Genomic DNA, 18,454 nt, shown 5'->3' with positions numbered 1-18,454 from the left:
AGCTCGTGTTATAGGAGGTCTGCCTACCACCAGGCACTGACAGTGACACAGATCGGCCCTCTATCAAAAATACTGCAGTGGGACACCTCCGAGTCTGCAATGTCCTTGCATGCACCATTTGCCCAAATTTGCTAGAATAAAGATGCGTTTCTCGTATCCACAGCATGCATGCCTATATTTTGTGGTCCACTTTTCTGAGTGACTCACCTCTCTCGCTATCCTCATTCTGCCCAGAATCCCTCTGTGCTGTTCTCTTCCAACTTCCACTCTGCTATTTCCATGTATCCATGAGCTTTAGAGGGCAGCCCTCTGTTTGAAAGACAGATTTAAAGAGAATATTTTTTAAAAAAAAATAAGGAAAAAGCGGGGGAAACCCTAAGAAGGGAGAGCAGGAGCCCTGAAGTTGCTCATCAATGCTTAGTCCCTAGACAGCTGTGGAGCGATATGCTCTACTTCTACTTCCAATGCAGTAGTTATTTCTAAATTTGATTCTGTACAGTATTCATAAACTGCAAATGTACATATGCACTTTTTATGGGAATTTGGGTCCTCTTTTTTATTGTGCTGCATTTCCTCTGTTTTGGAGATTCATATATCACTATCTAATGAGTTTTGCTTTCAAATCTGGAAATACTTCTTAAAGAGACACAGTCCATACCACATTCTGTGATCTGTCACTGCCTGGTGCTTTTGAAGCCTCATTCCTTAACTAAATAGACAGCAGTTTCTGCATGACTGGCCTGGACAAGAATCTCTTCCTGGCTACTGGCACATTATGCCATTTCACTCGTGCCACTGATACCAAGCTGAAGAGGAATGCAGTCTAGTTTCTCTTTATTTCTGTTTTCCACCTACCAAAACAAAAACCACCTTGCAAGTTTTGCCTAAGGATGGAGACTGATCTGGATAGCAGCTGCAATGTACACTTTCAAAATCGGAATCTACCACGGTATGTTTCTTTGACCCTGAGGTCTGGGATTCTTTAGCTGTGATTCCTTGAACTGCACGGGTTTGGACTAGATGACTCTAGGGGTCCCTTCTCCTCTACATTTCTATGAGCCTATGAAAAGCTTCCTCACTATTCTGTGATACTTTCGTTTGGTCCTAAAAACCACAAAGTTCCCTTTGCTTTTTGGAAGGAAAAAAAATGTTCCTATAATAAACATAAATGATTCATTAGCCTGCATTAACTTTCCATGAATATTAAGAGCGCCTCCTGCCAGTATATGTCTGAACTTTGAACAATATTGTCCTTGAACCAGTTTACATACCTCTCTGGTGCTTTATGTGCATACTGGGGCCTGCTTTGTTACATAGCTGGGGCTTGAAGATACGAACTGACACCTTGTAGCTGGGTTCATCTGCCTAGCAAAAACGAGGCAGTCTTGCAAATATTTATTATTTGGCATAATTTTTTTGTGGGTAAAAACCCACTTCATTAGATGCATTGAGTGTGATCTACGCTTACGGGGGCATAGAGAATAGAAAGGTTAAGGTTAAAGGGCATCGAAATGCAAAAAGCGAACGGCGCTCAGATTGCATGCAAAATGACCATTGGCAGCAGCGGCAGCAGTCGGGGATGGCACAGGGCATCTTAGCATCGCGAAGCAAACCGGCAATGCAGTCTTGGCTCCGCAAAAGCAGTCCAGTGCGTGTGTCTGTCTGCTCAGAAGTCAGTCCCGTTGAGTCCAACGAGATTTGCTCCCGGGTAAGTGTGTCTGTAGCACCAGGGACTTGAGCGGACAGCTGCAGAATGTGGCTTTGCTCTCTGGTTCAACTGCCATTGAGAGACGGAGCTCTGAGGAAAAGGAGAAGCGGCAAGAACCCTGCGCGCTTTCACTTCCCAGCTGCCTGCGCTTCTTCCTCCGAGCCTCGAGAGGCCGCTGCAACCGGACCCTTCGGGGCGGAAGGAGGGAAGCGAATGGGCACCGGAAGCTCTCGTGCGCCGGCCTCCGCCCCTTCCGGCTGCTCCTTCCTTTTTCCTGCCTCCCTTTCCCTCTGCGCACGTGGGGTCGGCGGTGGCGTTCGGTCTCCGCAGCCATGGCGGCCAATACCGGGAACCTGCCAATGCGGCTGCTGCGCAAGAAGCTCCACAAGCGCAACCTCAAGATTCGCCAGCGCAACTTGGCCCGGCAGGCGGCGGGGGCGGCGGATGGCGCGATGGGCCCCGGGCCCTCCGGTAAGACGGCGGCCGGTGGGGAGACAGGGACACGGGCGCCCCGAAGGGAAGCTAGATGGAAGGAGGGGAGACCAGGGACGGGCTTTTCTGTTTCATTTGTGCGTTGGTGTATTGGGTTTCTACGCTGCCCTTCATCCGGGGGTCACAGGGCGGGTGGCTGTATAAAGACACAAAAAAGTACATAACAGTGTAACGAGCAAAAACAGCAACCCTCCCAACAGCTTAAAAGGGTAATAGATTATTGAGTTAGCCAAAGGCCTGGGAAAAGAGGAATGTATTTGTCTGGCGTCAAAAGGATCCCCTTTTGTGTGACGTGGCTCCGTCACACACATGTGTTGTGCCCAGATCAGAATCTCGTGCGCCGGCTCCGCCGCTTCCGGCGCAAAGACAGTGTGTGTCTTTGTATTTAAGAACGTGAGAATAGCCCGCTGGATCAGGCCAATGGCCCAGGTAAGTTCAGCATCCTGTTCTCAAGGTGGCTGGCCAAGGGGCTGTGTGAGTAAGCAAGATTCAAACACAAGAGGGCTCTCCTGTGTTTTGGGGCAACTGGTATTCAGATGTTTGGCTGCCTCTGACCATGGAGGCAGAGCATAGTCATCATGGCCAACAGAGGCAGAAGCAGATTCCTCCAGGAATTTGTCTAATCCTCTTTTAAGGACATATGGGTTGGTGGCCGGCTCCGCCTCCTGTGGAAGCAACTTCCATAGTTCTAACTATGCACCGCATGAGGAAGTGCTTTCTTTTGTCTACCCTAAATATTCCAACATTGTTTCATATCATAAGAACATAGGAAGACTGCCTTATATCGAGCCAGACCAGCTTGCTCAGTATTGTGTACACTGACTGACAACGGTTGTCTGGGGTTTCAGGCTAGAGTCTCTACCAACCCTACCTGGAGATGGTGTTGGGGATTGAACGCAGGGCCTTCTGCTTTCAAGGCAGATTACTCTACCCCTGAGCTGTAACCCTTCCCCAAGTTCTAAGAGTTCTAGAGTTGTGAGAGAGGGAGAGAAACTATGCACTTCCTCCATGCCATGTGTAATTTTATAAACTCATGTCATGTCACTCACCTTTTCTCTAAACCAGAAATATCCAACTCCCGAGAGACTGTGACCTATTTGCAGTATAAAAAAAACTGGCAGTAATCTACCCATTGTCATTGGAGGCAGGAGGAGTGTGCATGGGGTGGATGGATTGCACAGAGTTGTAGAGTTGTTGAGCTTTTTGGGGGGAGGATTGCACAGAGTTTTTTAGCTTTCCCCTCCGTAACTTTTTGTACACGATAAGGATCCCGTGATCTACTAGGATCAGCCAGGGATCTACAGGTAGATCGTCATACCGGTAGAGGAGTCATTCCATCCCCTTGATTGTATTTGGTTGGCATACTCTGAATCTTTTCCAGCTCTACAATATCCTTTCTTTCTAAAACATGTGCACACTTACTTTTTGTGAGCAAGAAGAGGTTGTCCATTGGGTCCAATAGAGAGAGTGTATGCACCAGTAGTAATTAACTAGAGGAGCTATGAATGTGATCTGGCTCTTAAAATTCATGTGTGAAGTTGTTGTTGTTTCTTAAATGGTGTCAGACATTGCTTTGATTTATTATTGTTTGTCTCATTAGGAGCAACAGTTGAGGGCATCGCGGAAGACTTTTCCAGCATCTCAGAAGCAGCAGCTGAAGAACAAAAAACAGAGGGTGTGGAACAGACTAAAGTAACACCAAACAATGGTGAGGCTGGAAACACACAGCCTGAGTTGAAAAAGAAGAAGAAAAAGAAGAAAAGAAAAATTGTGGCTGATACAGAAAATGGTATTATATCTCTTACTTTTATCCAGTTGTAAAAATGCCTGGGTACTCAGGTGCCCAACAGTTGCCTATTAGGTGCTTGGGAACCACAGTGCAAGGGGATTGCCAGTCCTATGTTTGTAAGTTGCCTTGTGCAGTTTCAAAGTTTACCTTGTCTGGTTTCAAAGTTTAAAGAAGTAGCACAAGTGCCTTGCAAGTGTGAAGCTTCTTCAAAGAGCAGCACTGGGAGGGAGAAGCAGCTTCTGTTGAATGGAACCCTTTTCCACCTCCTAGAGCAAGGCGCACTCATCAGCTGATGGGCAGTTGGGAATGCACCTTGCCCCAGCAAAACAACAATCAAGCCCACTTTAAGATCTGATTGTTCCTTTGAAGGCAGAGCCTTACTTGGTCTGCAGCTGATGTCATGTGTAGGGCAACTGGGGAGGCCTCGTAGGCTAAAACTGGTTCTCCATGATGTGGGAATGCGGCCAGTGGCTAATACCATAGTGCTGTCTTGTTATTTTCTGGGACTTTTTAGTTAGTCCATATTGGAAGAGCAGTAGATAAACTGGCTGTTCATCTGATTGAGCAACACAATTCTGCCTTCTCTGTTTTCTTCTTCATTCTCTTCTGCTTTCTAGGTGACTACTCCACATAGTGCAGAACCCACTTTTCCCTCCTTTTGCAGCTTAGATGCAGAAACTTTGGTGGTGGTTTATATGTGGCATAAGTACATTTTTGTCCATAGTTTAAATGCCAAAACCAGAGATCAACAATGTGGAATTTTCCCCCTAGCCCTTTCAATGAATGTACCAACTACACTGACTGCCGTATAGATTCTTGCTGCAGACTGCTAGTTCATATGTACATGTCCGGTATTGGCATTGATTGATTTCCGTGCATTGTGTATACACAGAAACTAAGAAAGCAAAAATGGAGGAAGCATGCACTGAGGAAGAAGAGACATTTAATGGGGAGCCCAAAGAAGAAAGTAGTGAAAGTTTGGATGAGAAAGAAGTGTCTGAAGATGCTGATGGACCTGCTTTGCCTCTAGGACTAACAGGCAAGCTCCCCCCACACCCCACTTCTTTGTTCTGTTTCTTGTTTAGTGAGATTTTGTCTTTCAAAATGTTCAGATGGTACTGGGTTTTCTCTTTTTTAAAGCGAACTTTAAGTCAATTGGTAGTTTCACTTTTTGTCTGTGGACTGACCCTGGGAGTAAATTTCATTGAACTCAGTGAGATTTATTGGACTGGGCTTCAGGGCTCTGGATTTTGATTTCTGTTGATCTTGGAGATCAAGTTATCCTTGCTTTGGTACCCAACTGCAGCACTAACCCCTGGTCATCAGTGGCAAGGCTTGATGGAGCAGTGCAGCCCACGCTATGTCTGCAGCTCCAGCATTCACATTGGTTAGAGTGGAAGGTGGGGTGGGCAGGAGGGATGTCCCTTTACGGTGCCAGTTTCCAGGCTGTGTATGATTGTACGTAGCATTGTAGCCTTAAATTGACCAGACATGTGGAACTTTCCCATGTCAATCTGCACAACTCAAGCCAAGAGATATTGGCAAGCAAATGCTACACATGCAGTAGGCCATGAGTAGGCAAACTCAGACCCGGGGGCCAGATCTGGCCCAATCGCCTACTAAATCTGGCCCTCAGCATGTTTTTACATGAGTAGAATGTGTGTTTTTATTTCAAATACATCTCTGGGTTATTTGTGGGGCATAGGAATTCGTTCATCCCCCCCCCCTAAATATAGTCGGGTCCCCCACAAGGTCTGAGGGACAGTGGACTGCCCCCCTACTGAAAAAGTTTGCTGAGCCGTGCAGTAGGCTGTGTAGGGGACTTGCAGATGTGTAACTGCTTCAGGCATTGCTGCAATGTGGCTTTCATATGTGGAAAAATTAAACTATCTCAGCAACACGCTAAGCTTATTTGGTGGTCAGATGATTCCAGAGAAAGTTGTGTGTACTGAGGCTGGGAATGCTTAGGAGCTGGATAAGTTACCGTATTTTTCGCCCCATAGGACGCACCGGCCCATAGGACATACCTAGTTTTTGGGGGGGAAATAAAGGGGGGATTTATTCCCCCCCCCCCCAGGTGCTCTGCGCTAATCCCGAAGCTTGGGGTGTGCGGAGTTCAGTGTGTCCCAAGCTTCTGGGTGCCGACAAGGTCTCCGCTAGCCGTGGGAGAGCCGCGCGGTTCTCCCACGGCTAGCGGAGCGCTGCGCTAATCCCGAAACTTGGGGCGTGCGGAGCTCAGCGCGCCCCAAGCTTCTGGCTGCCAGCAAGGTCTCCGTTAGCCGTGGGAGAGCTGGGTCTCCCACGGCTAGCAGATAGCTTCCTGAAGCCTGGAGAGCGAGAGGGGCCGGTGCGCACCGACCCCCCTCGCTCTCCAGGCTTCAGCGAAAGCCCCATAGGACGCACACACATTTCCCCTTCATTTTTGGAGGGGAGAAAGTGCGTCCTATAGGACGAAAAATACGGTAGCTGTCGTCAGAATTTTCCGTGGTGTGCAGAAACAAAATTTGATACTGAAAGACCAGCTTTGTTCTACTTTAATAAGGGTTTGTTGCTATTTATTTTGGCATGTTGTCAATGGAAACTGACCAAGATCATTTCTGCCTTCAGGTGCTTTTGAGGATACGTCCTTTGCTTCCCTTAATGGCCTTGTCAGTGAGAACACGTTGAAAGGAATAGCTGACATGGGCTTTACGCACATGACAGAAATTCAACATAAAAGTATTAAACCACTTGTGGAAGGCAGGTAAGAAATGGCTTGTGGGAGGCAGGTGTGTTTTGTATAGACTCTTTTTTTGTTTGTTTGTTTTTTGGTAATCGTATCAATGGCAACTAACCACGATAGCTATGTTCCGCCTTCACAACTGGACGCAGCAATGCTTCTGAGCACCAGTTGCTGGAGATCACAGGAGGGGAGAGTGATCATGTGCTCAGATTCTGCATGTGGGTTTCCCTGAGGTATCTGGTTGGCCACTGAGAACAGAATGCTGGACTAGATGACCCATTGGCCTGATCCGACAGGGCTCTTTGTATGTTCCTATGAATGCAAAGTAACTAAGGAGATCGCTCTCGGATAGCCACAGAATGATTTCTCCTCTCCTCCCCACCCCACGTGCTGTTACTGGGATTGCTGTCTTGTGCATACTAGCCGGATAAGAGCCCAGTGAATACAGGGGTAATATTTAGCATGACTCCCAAACACACCATATGGAACAGGGAAATGCACATCTGTAAGGGAAAGGAAAGGGAGAGCAGGGCCTGTTTGCACAAGGAGCAGTCTGATATGCAAATGGGGCATCACAATTGGATATCACCCCATGGGACTTAATTTGAATAATTGCTTATAGGATCAGGCTGCGTTTCTTTCTATCTTATTGCTGGCTTGTGAGCATTGTATTAAAGCATGCCACATTAAAATCAGTTAAGATTGTGGTGGAAAATTAAAATAGTGACAGCTGAAAGTAGTCCCACTTATGTATTTTGGAAAATGATTTTCTGTGTCATGTGTAATAATGTAGTTTAGGCTGCAATCCTATACCTAGAAATAAGCTCAGTGGGACTGACTTTTGCCTAGGCATGCATAAACACAAACTCTGGGCTTATTTATGTTTACCTTCAAAGTTATTCTTGTTTGACTTTAAATTGTTTCAGCTTTCCTGCTCCTAAATTCAGTTATTCGTACTTATTTTATCTGCAGAGATATTCTAGCAGCTGCAAAAACTGGCAGTGGCAAAACTCTGGCATTTCTAATTCCAGCCATAGAACTCATCTACAAGTTAAAATTCATGCCCAGGAATGGTAAGATTTTCTGCATTGCCTTCTCACTTGAAAGTCTGAAGATAAATTTGGGGATAATTGTTTGCCATTATGGTCTCCTTTCTGCATCTTTCCCTCTGCCCCCTTCCAGGAACGGGCGTCCTCATCCTTTCGCCTACTCGGGAACTTGCCATGCAGACCTATGGTGTCCTCAAAGAATTGATGACTCATCACGTCCACACTTATGGCCTGATAATGGGAGGCAGTAATAGATCTGCCGAGGCACAGAAACTTGCAAATGGCATTAACATCATTGTGGCAACTCCAGGCAGGCTTCTGGACCATATGCAGGTAGGAAGAGGAGTGCGTAGCTCAGGGCTTATTTTGTGTGCCTTGTGATAGCTGGTGACACTGTTTAAATGCCTTGCAGAATACTCCAGGGTTTATGTTCAAGAACCTGCAGTGTCTGGTGATCGATGAGGCAGATAGAATCTTAGAAGTGGGATTTGAGGAAGAAATGAAACAGATCATTAAGCTCCTACCAAGTAAGCCAAACATTCAAATTGTCCTCATTCTTTCTTTCTTGAGATAGCAAGGAGAGTGGCAGTCTCAAAACACTTTATTTTTATTTTTTGCAGTTCTTGCTCACTTCTTCAGTGTCTTTTGCGTTTTCATTTTAAGCACTGTACAGAATTTTAAATGGATGTGCCTTCCTTACAGCTGGCTTAATAGTAACATTTGCAGAGTAATCCCATGCATATTTACTTAGAAATTACTTCCACTGTGTTCAGTGGATCTTACTCCCAAGTAGTCATTAGCACTTGCTAATAAATAACGTTTTTGGTGTGCTTCTACTTCAAAACTGGACTGCTATGAAACTATTTGGCTCTTAGTGGAAAAAAAACCTGTGACCGGATAATTTTAGAAATATCCAGGTTATACAAAGAGCAAGTGTATTTCTCAAAGCATTAGTGTGTTTTATTTCATTCAGTCTGTTGCTGTAATCCATTCAGTTGAAGTTGCTTCCTATTTTTCTCCCTCCCAGAGCGTAGGCAGACCATGCTGTTCTCTGCTACACAAACCCGTAAAGTTGAAGACCTGGCCAAGATCTCTCTAAAAAAGGAGCCATTGTATGTTGGGGTTGATGACAATAAAGAGACAGCAACTGTAGATGGGCTTGAACAGGTAACTATCTAGTGGTGGTGGTGGAAGTAGTAGTAATAATAATAGAAAGATACATTAGCTTCTTAGCAGAGTTTCTTTCATTTTTACTGCTGTCCTGGACACTCATTTCTCTGCTTTTATCAGATTTCACTTTCACCAGGCACCCTTTGTTTTTCATATTGTTCTGGTTCTCATGTAACTCTTAAGTTATGGTGTAATTCAATTGTCCCAACCCGGCTCAGTGCCTCAACCAGGGTTTATTCACCATGACTAAACCACACTTTTAAACCATGGCTGCTTGTTGTTTCATAAGCTTTTATTGTTGACCACACATATAGTTCCACAGATATGCATCTAGCACAGGCATAGGCAAACTCGGCCCTCCAGGTGTTTTGGGACTACAACTTCCATCATCCCTAGCTAACAGGACCAGTGGTCAGGGATGATGGGAATTGTGGTCCCAAAGCATCTGGAGGGCCGAGTTTGCCTATGCCTGATCTAGCATCTTCATTGTACAGCTTTTACCATATGCTGAAGCTGTAACTTCACTCTGGACTTTGGACTGTTAATACCTGTTGTTTTGTGGAACCCAACGTTTGCTGAATTTATATTGTTCTGCTCTGGTTATAATGTTTTGCTTGTGGTTTTTTTTAAATTGTACTGTAGCATATATAATTGTATATTATATTGCTGTATCCTGCCCTAGGATCTTAATAAATAAGTGCTACATGCAAACCCAGACATTGAGATCTGCATCCAAGTTCAGCCAATGTACATAATGTTTCTAATTTTGGCTTACTGCTGATCACTTTTTTCAAATATTCATGTATTTTCCAAAGCAAACCTGATTCCTATGCACCTGCAGTGGCATAATTACAGCTAAGTGCAGCTTTGAAATAGTGTGGACTCCATACTGCTGCCTGAAGATATTAATTGTCTCCTATCTCACTTGGAATGGTCTTATACCAGATTTAGATCGGGCTTAGGTTTATTAAATTTGTATATTGCTTCCTACTGAAGTCTCAAAACAATTTACAATTATGATAAAGAAGATGAAAACACAGTCACTTAAAGGCAGATGCTGCCCAAGCAATCGGAGGGGGAACCATCTTTGCCTGGCACCAAAAGGATAACAAAGTTGGCGGCGACCAGCCTTAAAAAGTCATTCCTACAAAAACTGCAGGAATAGATGAACATTAGTTGGGGTGAACTTTAATTGTACTCATGCAGATTCTCTTTATAGTCCTTTTTTGTAAGGAAAATAGAACTTAAGGGGCTTAAAAGTAAAACCCACATTTCACTGAAATCTTTATTCAGGTGGCCTGACATTTTCTAAGGCCATCATTTTTGAACATGTTCACTGGAAAATCCCACTGAATTTAGTTGGATTGCTGGCAAATGTGCATAGGATGGAAAGAAAACGTAACTGTTTTCTATGATGGGATGTCTTTCTTCCTGCAGCCCCCAGTCTTCTACAGAGGGCTGTCCAACCCTCCGGAGCAGATTTTGCCATCACAGCGGGCGGGGGGAGCTGCAGAAGGAAGGGGAATCCATTCTGCCAGTGGTGCCTTTTCTACTGGCAGATGAATAGCATTGGAATCGGGTTTGTTTGTTTTTAAAAACCCTTTTTGATCCCTTTCCTTTAGTCGATGGGAGTCAACCACACACCTTCACTTCTGATCAAAATTTTTCACAAGTCAGAGATTAGGAAATGGGTTATCAGAACACAATTCTTTAGGTGCATTTTGGTACAGTGTGCTTCCATTTGGAAGTTGCTAGAAATAGTACTATAGAAGGCTATATGTACATAAAACCATTTCCCCAATCATTTTTAGGGTTACGTAGTGTGCCCTTCAGAAAAGAGGTTCCTCCTGCTTTTCACTTTCCTCAAGAAGAATCGGAAGAAAAAACTGATGGTGTTCTTCTCTTCATGTATGTCTGTGAAGTATCATTATGAACTTCTTAATTACATTGATCTCCCAGTCCTGGCCATTCACGTAAGTATATGTTTTGGAAGTGACAATCTACTTTGAAACTGGCAGTGTTTATCCATGACTGTTTTGATCACTCAAGATTTATTTTGGGTTAATATACATAAAGCTGATAATCTGATAAACCAGAATCTAGCAGTAATCCGTCACTTGTGAGTTATTGCGTCCTCCCTTTTCACTGGCTGCGTTCAGAGGTAATGCTAAGCTTTGAAGTATTATTTGTTTAACTATCCATGAGATGCATGCTGATATATGCTGCTTGAGTACTCCCACAATCTATTGCCAAGGTTCGTTCTTGGCTTCCCTTCTCATTCATGGTTTCTTTGAGAGAAACAAACCAAAAGGGCTGGTTTAAGCAATGCTAAGCCAGCTGCTCCATAGTTTGTTTTTCTGCTCAACTAAAGGATGGTGCTGGTGTTCAGTTAAATGAACCATGTTTTAAGCAAACCAATAGCATTATGATGTGATGGATGTTATAAGCCAGCCGTTCTCAACTTGTGGGTCCCCAGATGTTGTTGAACTACAACTCCTATCACCCCTAGGTAGCAAGGCCAGAGCTCAGGGATGATGGGAGTTGTAGTCCAACAACATCTGGGGATCCACAGGTTGAGAACCACTGTAAGGCATTTTGACAGTGTTCAACCAGTAGATTTACAAAAATTTTGGCCAGCTAAGTGCCATCTTTAACTGACAGCTGATCTCAGACTTATGGGACTTCCAGGGCACACTGTGAATAATTTCAATAGCCCCTCTTTTTGGCAAGAAATTTACCCTGCTCTATGCTATCATGAGACCCCTTTTGCATCTACAGCTGGGTGTTTTGAGCCGACTTGCAAGCTTGAATAATGCATGTAGCTTTGAAGTTACTGTAAATTGCAAGTGGCCTTTTATGAAGCCTGAGAGTGCATAACAAGAATGTCAGCATCTCGGCAAGATTTCTGCAGTGAAGTCATAAATTAACCTTTAAATGTCATCAGTGGAACCTTTCTCTTAAACCTGCCTTTAAAATGCTTATGTGAAGAACTCGGTTTTGTCAGCAAGGTTGAAGTTGTTTGTTAGAATGTTGTTAGCTGACAGTTAACCAATTTAAGTGTGTCTGCATTAATGTAGTAAAGGGATTTTCCCCCCAGTGCTCATACTGTGGAAGAAGCAAAGCACCCTTTGTTTCTTCTTAAATTAACACAAAAATGACTATTCAGGTAGAATTTACTAAATTAACTGCAATACTGTGCACTTTTTAGAAAGCAAAAAAAAAGTTTTTCATTCTCTCCCATAAACGGACTTTTTTCTGTTTTGTTTTGTTTTTGTTTATGTTTATGTTTACAACTGATGGGACTGAGCAACGGGAGCTCACCCCGTCGCAGGGATTCGAACTGCCAACCTTCTGTTCGGCAAGTCCTAGGCTCTGTGGTTTAACCCACAGCGCCACCCGTGTCCCTCTTCCTACTGTAGGCTGCTCTTCTTGCATTTTCTCATAAAAAGCAGTAATTGCTGCCTTTTTCCATGCTGGACATTTCTTCTGATTTTATGTGGTGGCTAAAAGTGTAAACTGACAGCCAGCAATTCTCTGATCTAAATCTTGCCTTAGGCATGGATTTGCTGGAGTGTTTTTTTGCAAACTGCAGAGCCTTGGCATACTGGCTGCAATATGGGGATAGTAATGCAGGCCTTTCTTTACAGGATTCTTGTAAGAATTAAAAAGCCCTATTTATTTCACCGTGCATAATATATCACAGGTTATTTCCCACACAGTGGTGGTTCTGACACTTGTTCACACCTAGTTATGGTTTTGTAATGGTTTTGGGGTTTGTTCGGCAGTATAATTTTTGACATAATTCTGATATATTTGTAGCCAGGTTGCTATTCATGCAGTGTGATGCATGTACATTATAGGGATGTGTTGGCTTTCAGGCTCTCTCTGGAGAATCCCATAGTTGCTTATGAACCTCATCATGAACATCTCACTTTCTTCTAGGGCAAGCAGAAGCAAACGAAGCGCACAACGACATTTTTCCAGTTCTGCAATGCAGATTCTGGAATACTCTTGTGCACAGATGTAGCTGCTCGAGGACTGGACATTCCGGAGGTTGACTGGATTGTTCAGTATGACCCACCAGATGATCCAAAGGTAGTACGATTTCCTGAAAGATGTATGTTTTCAGAGGTGCTGTGGATTTAACCCACCTAAGAAATTCCCCCGTGTTCCTGAAACTAAATGAGACCGCAAATCTTAATATATTTATTTATGCATATTTATAACATGCACTTATAATATAGCAAGGTGGCATACGACGTATAAGAATAAAAATAGACCATCAATAAAATCCCTGCTAAGCTTGACTTCACAATTTAACATTTAAATTTTATCCATTACATTTCCTCCAAGGAGCGCAAGGTGGCATGCATACGTTTCTGTCCCATACAGTGATTATACCCAATTTCGTTTTGCTTCTGCAGGGTTTCTGTATCCTGTACGTTCAGACTGTTTTCTGAGACCCTTCAGAATGCTTTTTTTTCTTTTTTCCCCCTTTTTGGGGGAAATTATTTGCACAAGATTGCTCTTCTAAGGAAACTTTAAAAAGATAAAGGAACTGGAAAATCTGGTATATAGTGAGCAGAGAGGCCAGACTTTCATGCTGCCTTCCAGTTAAATTGCATGTTGCTGCATGATCTGCATGTTGCTGAAACATGCATGTAGCTTTCAGGATTGGAGCAGGATCCATGCTGCAGGTGTTTGCCTTCCGGTATGTGGATACCAGTAACGGGGATGACCAGGGTGGGAGCAGATCTAGCTAGCATGTTCCTGTCCTCACACAGGCAATTCTATAATGGTGGGCATGGAATGCCTGAATAAGGCAAGAGTATTGGAATCATAGCTGGCTCCAGCGATGTTCAAGAGCAAGTTAGAGTGGCATTTAGGTGAGACATTGGGAGCCCAGAAGGAAAGAGCTGGTTAATGTGCTGCTGGCTGCCTGAGCATGCAAATGGTGACAGTAATGAGGAGCAGCAAGAAATAAAGATCATGAGCAGTGGTGGGTCCAGGGTGTTGGGACCTTAGCAGCAGCCAGAAGATGCTAACTTCCAGCTGCGTCGCCTCCAACCAAGAAGAGTCAAGCTTCCAAACTCCCCCCCCCCAAAAAAAAACACACCCCACAATGCTTTATTTTTCCCATTGTGTATACTTTTCCAAAGCATCCATGCTTTCCCTCTTTTTTTTACTAATTTATTTTGTCAAAGCTAAGTCCATAACTGAAGTAAATAAGAATTTCATTTGGGGAATAGGAGACTTTTATGTAAGTTTAGTTGCGGATCTGTTTATGTATGAGCGCCCTTTGCTGTGCCTCTGTTTACTGTAAAAAAAAAGTTAGTTACTCTCGCATTGTTTCTTTTTAAAAAGGAATACATTCACCGTGTTGGTAGGACTGCCCGGGGTATAAATGGAAGAGGACATGCTCTGCTGATTTTACGTCCGGAAGAACTGGGTTTCTTGCGTTACCTAAAGCAAGCCAGGGTAAGTCAGTGTGGAGCACTGCAGCTAAGCTTTAATGATTAATCAAATAATTTCTACCTGCCTTAATTGCCTAAAGAGTGTTTAACTAAATAACCATAGTAGAATTGCAGAGCGGCTGCTGTAATGAAACTGCATAATTTAGAAGAAGCTTTCCATCATATGCATGTGGAGTTTAAGGGAGTAGAGAAAATTTAACACAAGCTATGGATGCAGTGCTTTGATATCCTGGTTCTTGGTCCCATCGCAGATCCAGCAGTATCAGAGCAAACAGAATCAACTTCTAATTCCCATGATGCCAAGGATGGTCATAAGTTGTCAATAAAATTGTTTGTTTTGTATGTTTTGCATAGAATGGTGAGGGCTTTGATGGAGGCAATACCACCGTGAAGATGTCAGGGCAGTGCTTCTGCATATATTGGTGGTAGCCCACAGGGGGTTCATATAAGCTTGTTTTCCCACCATAAAATGACTCACGAACACATCTTTTGCAGGAATTATGCAAATACAGAAACTTCCATGACGCATTTGCACAGGAATGCATCAGAGTAATTGTCCCCTGTTGGGTATAGAAATGTGAAATGTCTTTGGTTATGAGGGTGTTTCAGAATGCGATTACAAAACAGCTGCTCATGCTGTGTATGAACTTCCATTCCTCTTTGAAACATTTTTGTGTTGAAATCGCTCTCTGGATTTCTGTCATCACCAAAAAAAACCCTGCTTTATTTACACTAATTTAGCAAGTGCAGAAGAATGGGATTTGGGGTGAGCCTCCATATGTTCTAGACAGCTGCTATTTGTTTTTAGTGACAGTTCTCTGAACTGATGTTTGAGCAGCACCTGCCTTTTCAGTATCTTCTGCATATAATGTAACAGTTTTCTTAATTATTCTTTTAGGTACCATTAAATGAATTTGAATTTTCTTGGTCCAAAATTTCTGACATCCAATCTCAGGTAAAATAAAAATAAAAGTGTTTCTGCCACTTGCATTCTTAAGCTTGCTTCACCTATTTCTTTGGAAAATTTGTACCCCACATATCTAGGTAACTAAAAATAAATACAAAAAGCAATCTAATGAATAAATCATAATAGAAGAACACACAGTGCACAAATTTGAAGCTATTGTGAGGTGTGAGTGAAACTAAATTTGGATGAATTTTAATCCTGCTACATTTAAAGTAACCGTAGCAACCTACTTATAAAATGAACATAGCACAGTGTGTGTCTTACGTATGTTGAGGCACATGAAGACCTTATGGTCTTTCTTATTAGTGTTTATTTGTAGCCTTTCAGAATATTTATACGTCCTCATGGAAGGATTTCTAATAGAAAAAAGAGTAAAATATTAACAGTTCCCACAGGGCAGTTGACAGTATATGGCCTGAGGGACTCAGGGCAGGCAGAGGAATGGGCCATAGCTGGAACAGACCCTGATGTCGTTTTGCACTTCCTCCCACAAGAATTTCACTACGGATAAAATGACAGCATGTGAGTGTAAACTGAGTTGACTGCAAGACGTTAATATCAGAGAGGTTGACATTGGGGCATGATTTTAGAAGCCTTTCCTCTATGGCATTATATATTTTAAAAAAAACCTGGAAGTGGAAACATGCTGTGTATATTTTTAGCGGTAGGTAAGATGGAGACCAGGATATATTTTTTTCAGAGACCTGGTAAAAAGTCCCACTGTAGAATGTGGAGTTTTCACACTTCGTTCTATGAAGGAAATTTATACCTAATTTTCAAATTCTATAGCCACATATTTTTGTAAAAAAAAAAAAAGAAAAGGAAAAGAACAGTATTTCTTGATAATGAGCTTGCATTGTTAACTTTGAAAACTACAATTTGATAAATGTGTGTACTATTCCAACTGTATTGCTCTATTCTTCCAAATGATAAATGTCAATGTCAGTTACCTGCAAAATGTTCCATTTCCTCATTTATTACATGACTGTATAATTGAACGTTCCTTCTGCCTTTGTAATTTTCAGCTGGAAAAATTGATCGAGAAGAACTACTTTCTTCACAAATCTGCCCAAGAAGCTTACAAAGCCTATATAAGAGCTTATGATTCCCATTCTCTGAAACAGATCTACAACGTCAATAACTTGGATCTGCTCAAGGTTGCACTCTCTTTTGGCTTCAAGGTCCCACCATTTGTGGACCTTAGTATCCTTTTGTTGCAAAGTATTTCTTCCCCTTTCTATGATTCAGATGTCTTGGGGTCGACTGTTCACTTGTCAGTAAACCAGTTTGTGGGCTGGTAGTAGATCTGGTTCAATGGCAGTTTCAGAAATTCAGAACTGCAGGTGTAGATTTTAAACATGACATTTTCATGTGTAAAAGAAGGTGGAGGGCATGAGCTTTCAGCATGTAGCGATAGCACTACTCTTAAGGAGGGCCTGCCAGGGCAAATGATTATGGTCTGCTTTTGTTGTTTCATTCCATCATCTTTGCATCCTAAAATGCCCATTGACTTTGTGTTTACATGGACCAGTTATTCTATCCTTTGGAACATGACTGCTTCAGTCACAGGCTTGACGTAATAACGGTATCTAATAGAGGGCTAACTTTGCTCTCCGTAGAAAAACTTAATTGGAAAACTCTGAGCGATGGCAGTCACTAGATAAATTTCTACAGGTGTTTTCTTCTCCCTTGCCACACTTGCAACCTAGTTTTGAAAATGTACTGCTAATGCTATGATTCCACCCCCCCCCCCAAAAAAAGAGGCCTTGGTGCCATCCTTAGAATTTTAATAGCTTAAGCTAATTACCTATTTATGAACTTGCATTCCTTGACACCATTTTCTCAGATGTAAACAGCAGCCACGGGAAGAGATTGCAAAAAAGAGGTGGCGGTGGAGGGTTTGGCTATCAGAAATCAAAGAACGTCCAGAAATCCAAAATCTTCAAGCACATTAACAAGAAACAATCAGATAGCAGGCAGTTTTCCCGCTGAGGTGCTTGTTCCGTGTTCACAGAAATGGCTTTTGATCCTTCACTTAATTACTCTGTTCTCTGCAAAGCAAGGTGCATTCAGGATAGAATTTGGTATAGACTTTGAAGCACAGTCCAGTCCTCTGTGATCATTGTACCTATGCATGGAACATTCCTTTTAGCTTTTCCCACTTCTTCCAGCCTATGCTCACATGAATTGGCTGCAGTTCTCTTACCCGGGAAAATAGAATGCCTCTTCCTGTGTCCCCTATTCCCCTCTGCAGTGCAGGATATTACTATTCTTGATATACGTCTTGGCTGACCCTTTGCGGGTCCTCCGGGAGCTAACACTGTGGCTACAATGGATTGGAGCTCAAGTCTCTATCCACTGATACTATGTGGCACTTTTAAAAGGGTGCTCTATTTCCTTCCATGGACTCCCAAGTGATTTGGCATCTCTCAGAATTTTTAGGCTGTATGTACACAGATTTTGCAAGAGGTGATTAATACAATTCTTTTTTATGTACTCTTTAAGTTTTTGTACTCAGAGACTCTTCCTTGTGTTTTCTTACAAAGTAAACGTAGGTTGTCTGCCTGCTATGCCACATGGCTGTTCAGAAGCTCTTTAGAGGTTTGACAGCCCACTGGGGCCATGCTTAGAAATTGTAGGTGATTATTCCCCCCACCCCACCCGGTCCCAAGTGGCAATTCCTTTTTCCTCCAAAGCTTCAAAAGCTTTTTTGTAACTTTTGGAAGTATAAAGGATGTTTGAAGAAGAGAGAACCTTTATCCGAGACGTGTATAAAGTGATACCTTACCTTGAATTGAAAGCTTTGAAGAAGTTTAGGGGTATTGCGCTCTGTATGAATTTTTGAATTGAGTTTAAATGGTTAGAATTCAAAAGGTCAACCAAAATTATATATCATCGTGTCACACGAATAAACCCCTTTAGAGTTCTGGGCGCATAGCGCACTTCTCAGGCTATTGGTTCTGCCACCAAAGCGGATTCTTTCCTTTTTGTCCCTTTTGGAATAGGTTTCAGCCCCCGCAGCCATGTTCCATTAGGGCATCCAGCTTGTGCATTTTAACTGCATGAACTGCCTTTTTCACATG

At 43.0% G+C, this 18,454-nt stretch overlaps 1 protein-coding gene across 2 annotated transcripts; it reads left to right on the top strand.

Annotated features, from left to right (window-relative positions):
* Window positions 1-1,974: 1,974 nt before the first annotated feature.
* On the top strand, window positions 1,975-17,875 carry DDX18 (DEAD-box helicase 18). 2 transcript variants are annotated; one of them, XM_081871979.1, is made up of 14 exons: window positions 1,975-2,179; window positions 3,810-3,989; window positions 4,882-5,028; window positions 6,597-6,732; window positions 7,684-7,784; window positions 7,894-8,093; window positions 8,173-8,287; window positions 8,788-8,927; window positions 10,742-10,903; window positions 12,873-13,025; window positions 14,295-14,408; window positions 15,303-15,359; window positions 16,397-16,574; window positions 17,218-17,875. In XM_081871979.1, the coding sequence occupies exons 1-14, from the start codon at window positions 2,041-2,043 to the stop codon at window positions 17,361-17,363; spliced, it is 1,968 nt and encodes a 655-aa protein (XP_081728105.1). In that variant the 5' UTR covers window positions 1,975-2,040; the 3' UTR covers window positions 17,364-17,875. The 2 variants fall into 2 exon arrangements, with proteins under 2 accessions (XP_081728105.1, XP_081728106.1); XM_081871980.1 differs by having other exon boundaries at window positions 3,801-3,989.
* Window positions 17,876-18,454: the final 579 nt, after the last annotated feature.

The sequence above is a fragment of the Podarcis erhardii genome (assembly GCF_964252035.2).
Source record: "Podarcis erhardii genome assembly, chromosome: 1".
In the NCBI taxonomy this organism is placed as follows: domain Eukaryota; kingdom Metazoa; phylum Chordata; class Lepidosauria; order Squamata; family Lacertidae; genus Podarcis; species Podarcis erhardii.
This window is presented reverse-complemented; position numbering and strand designations above follow the sequence as displayed.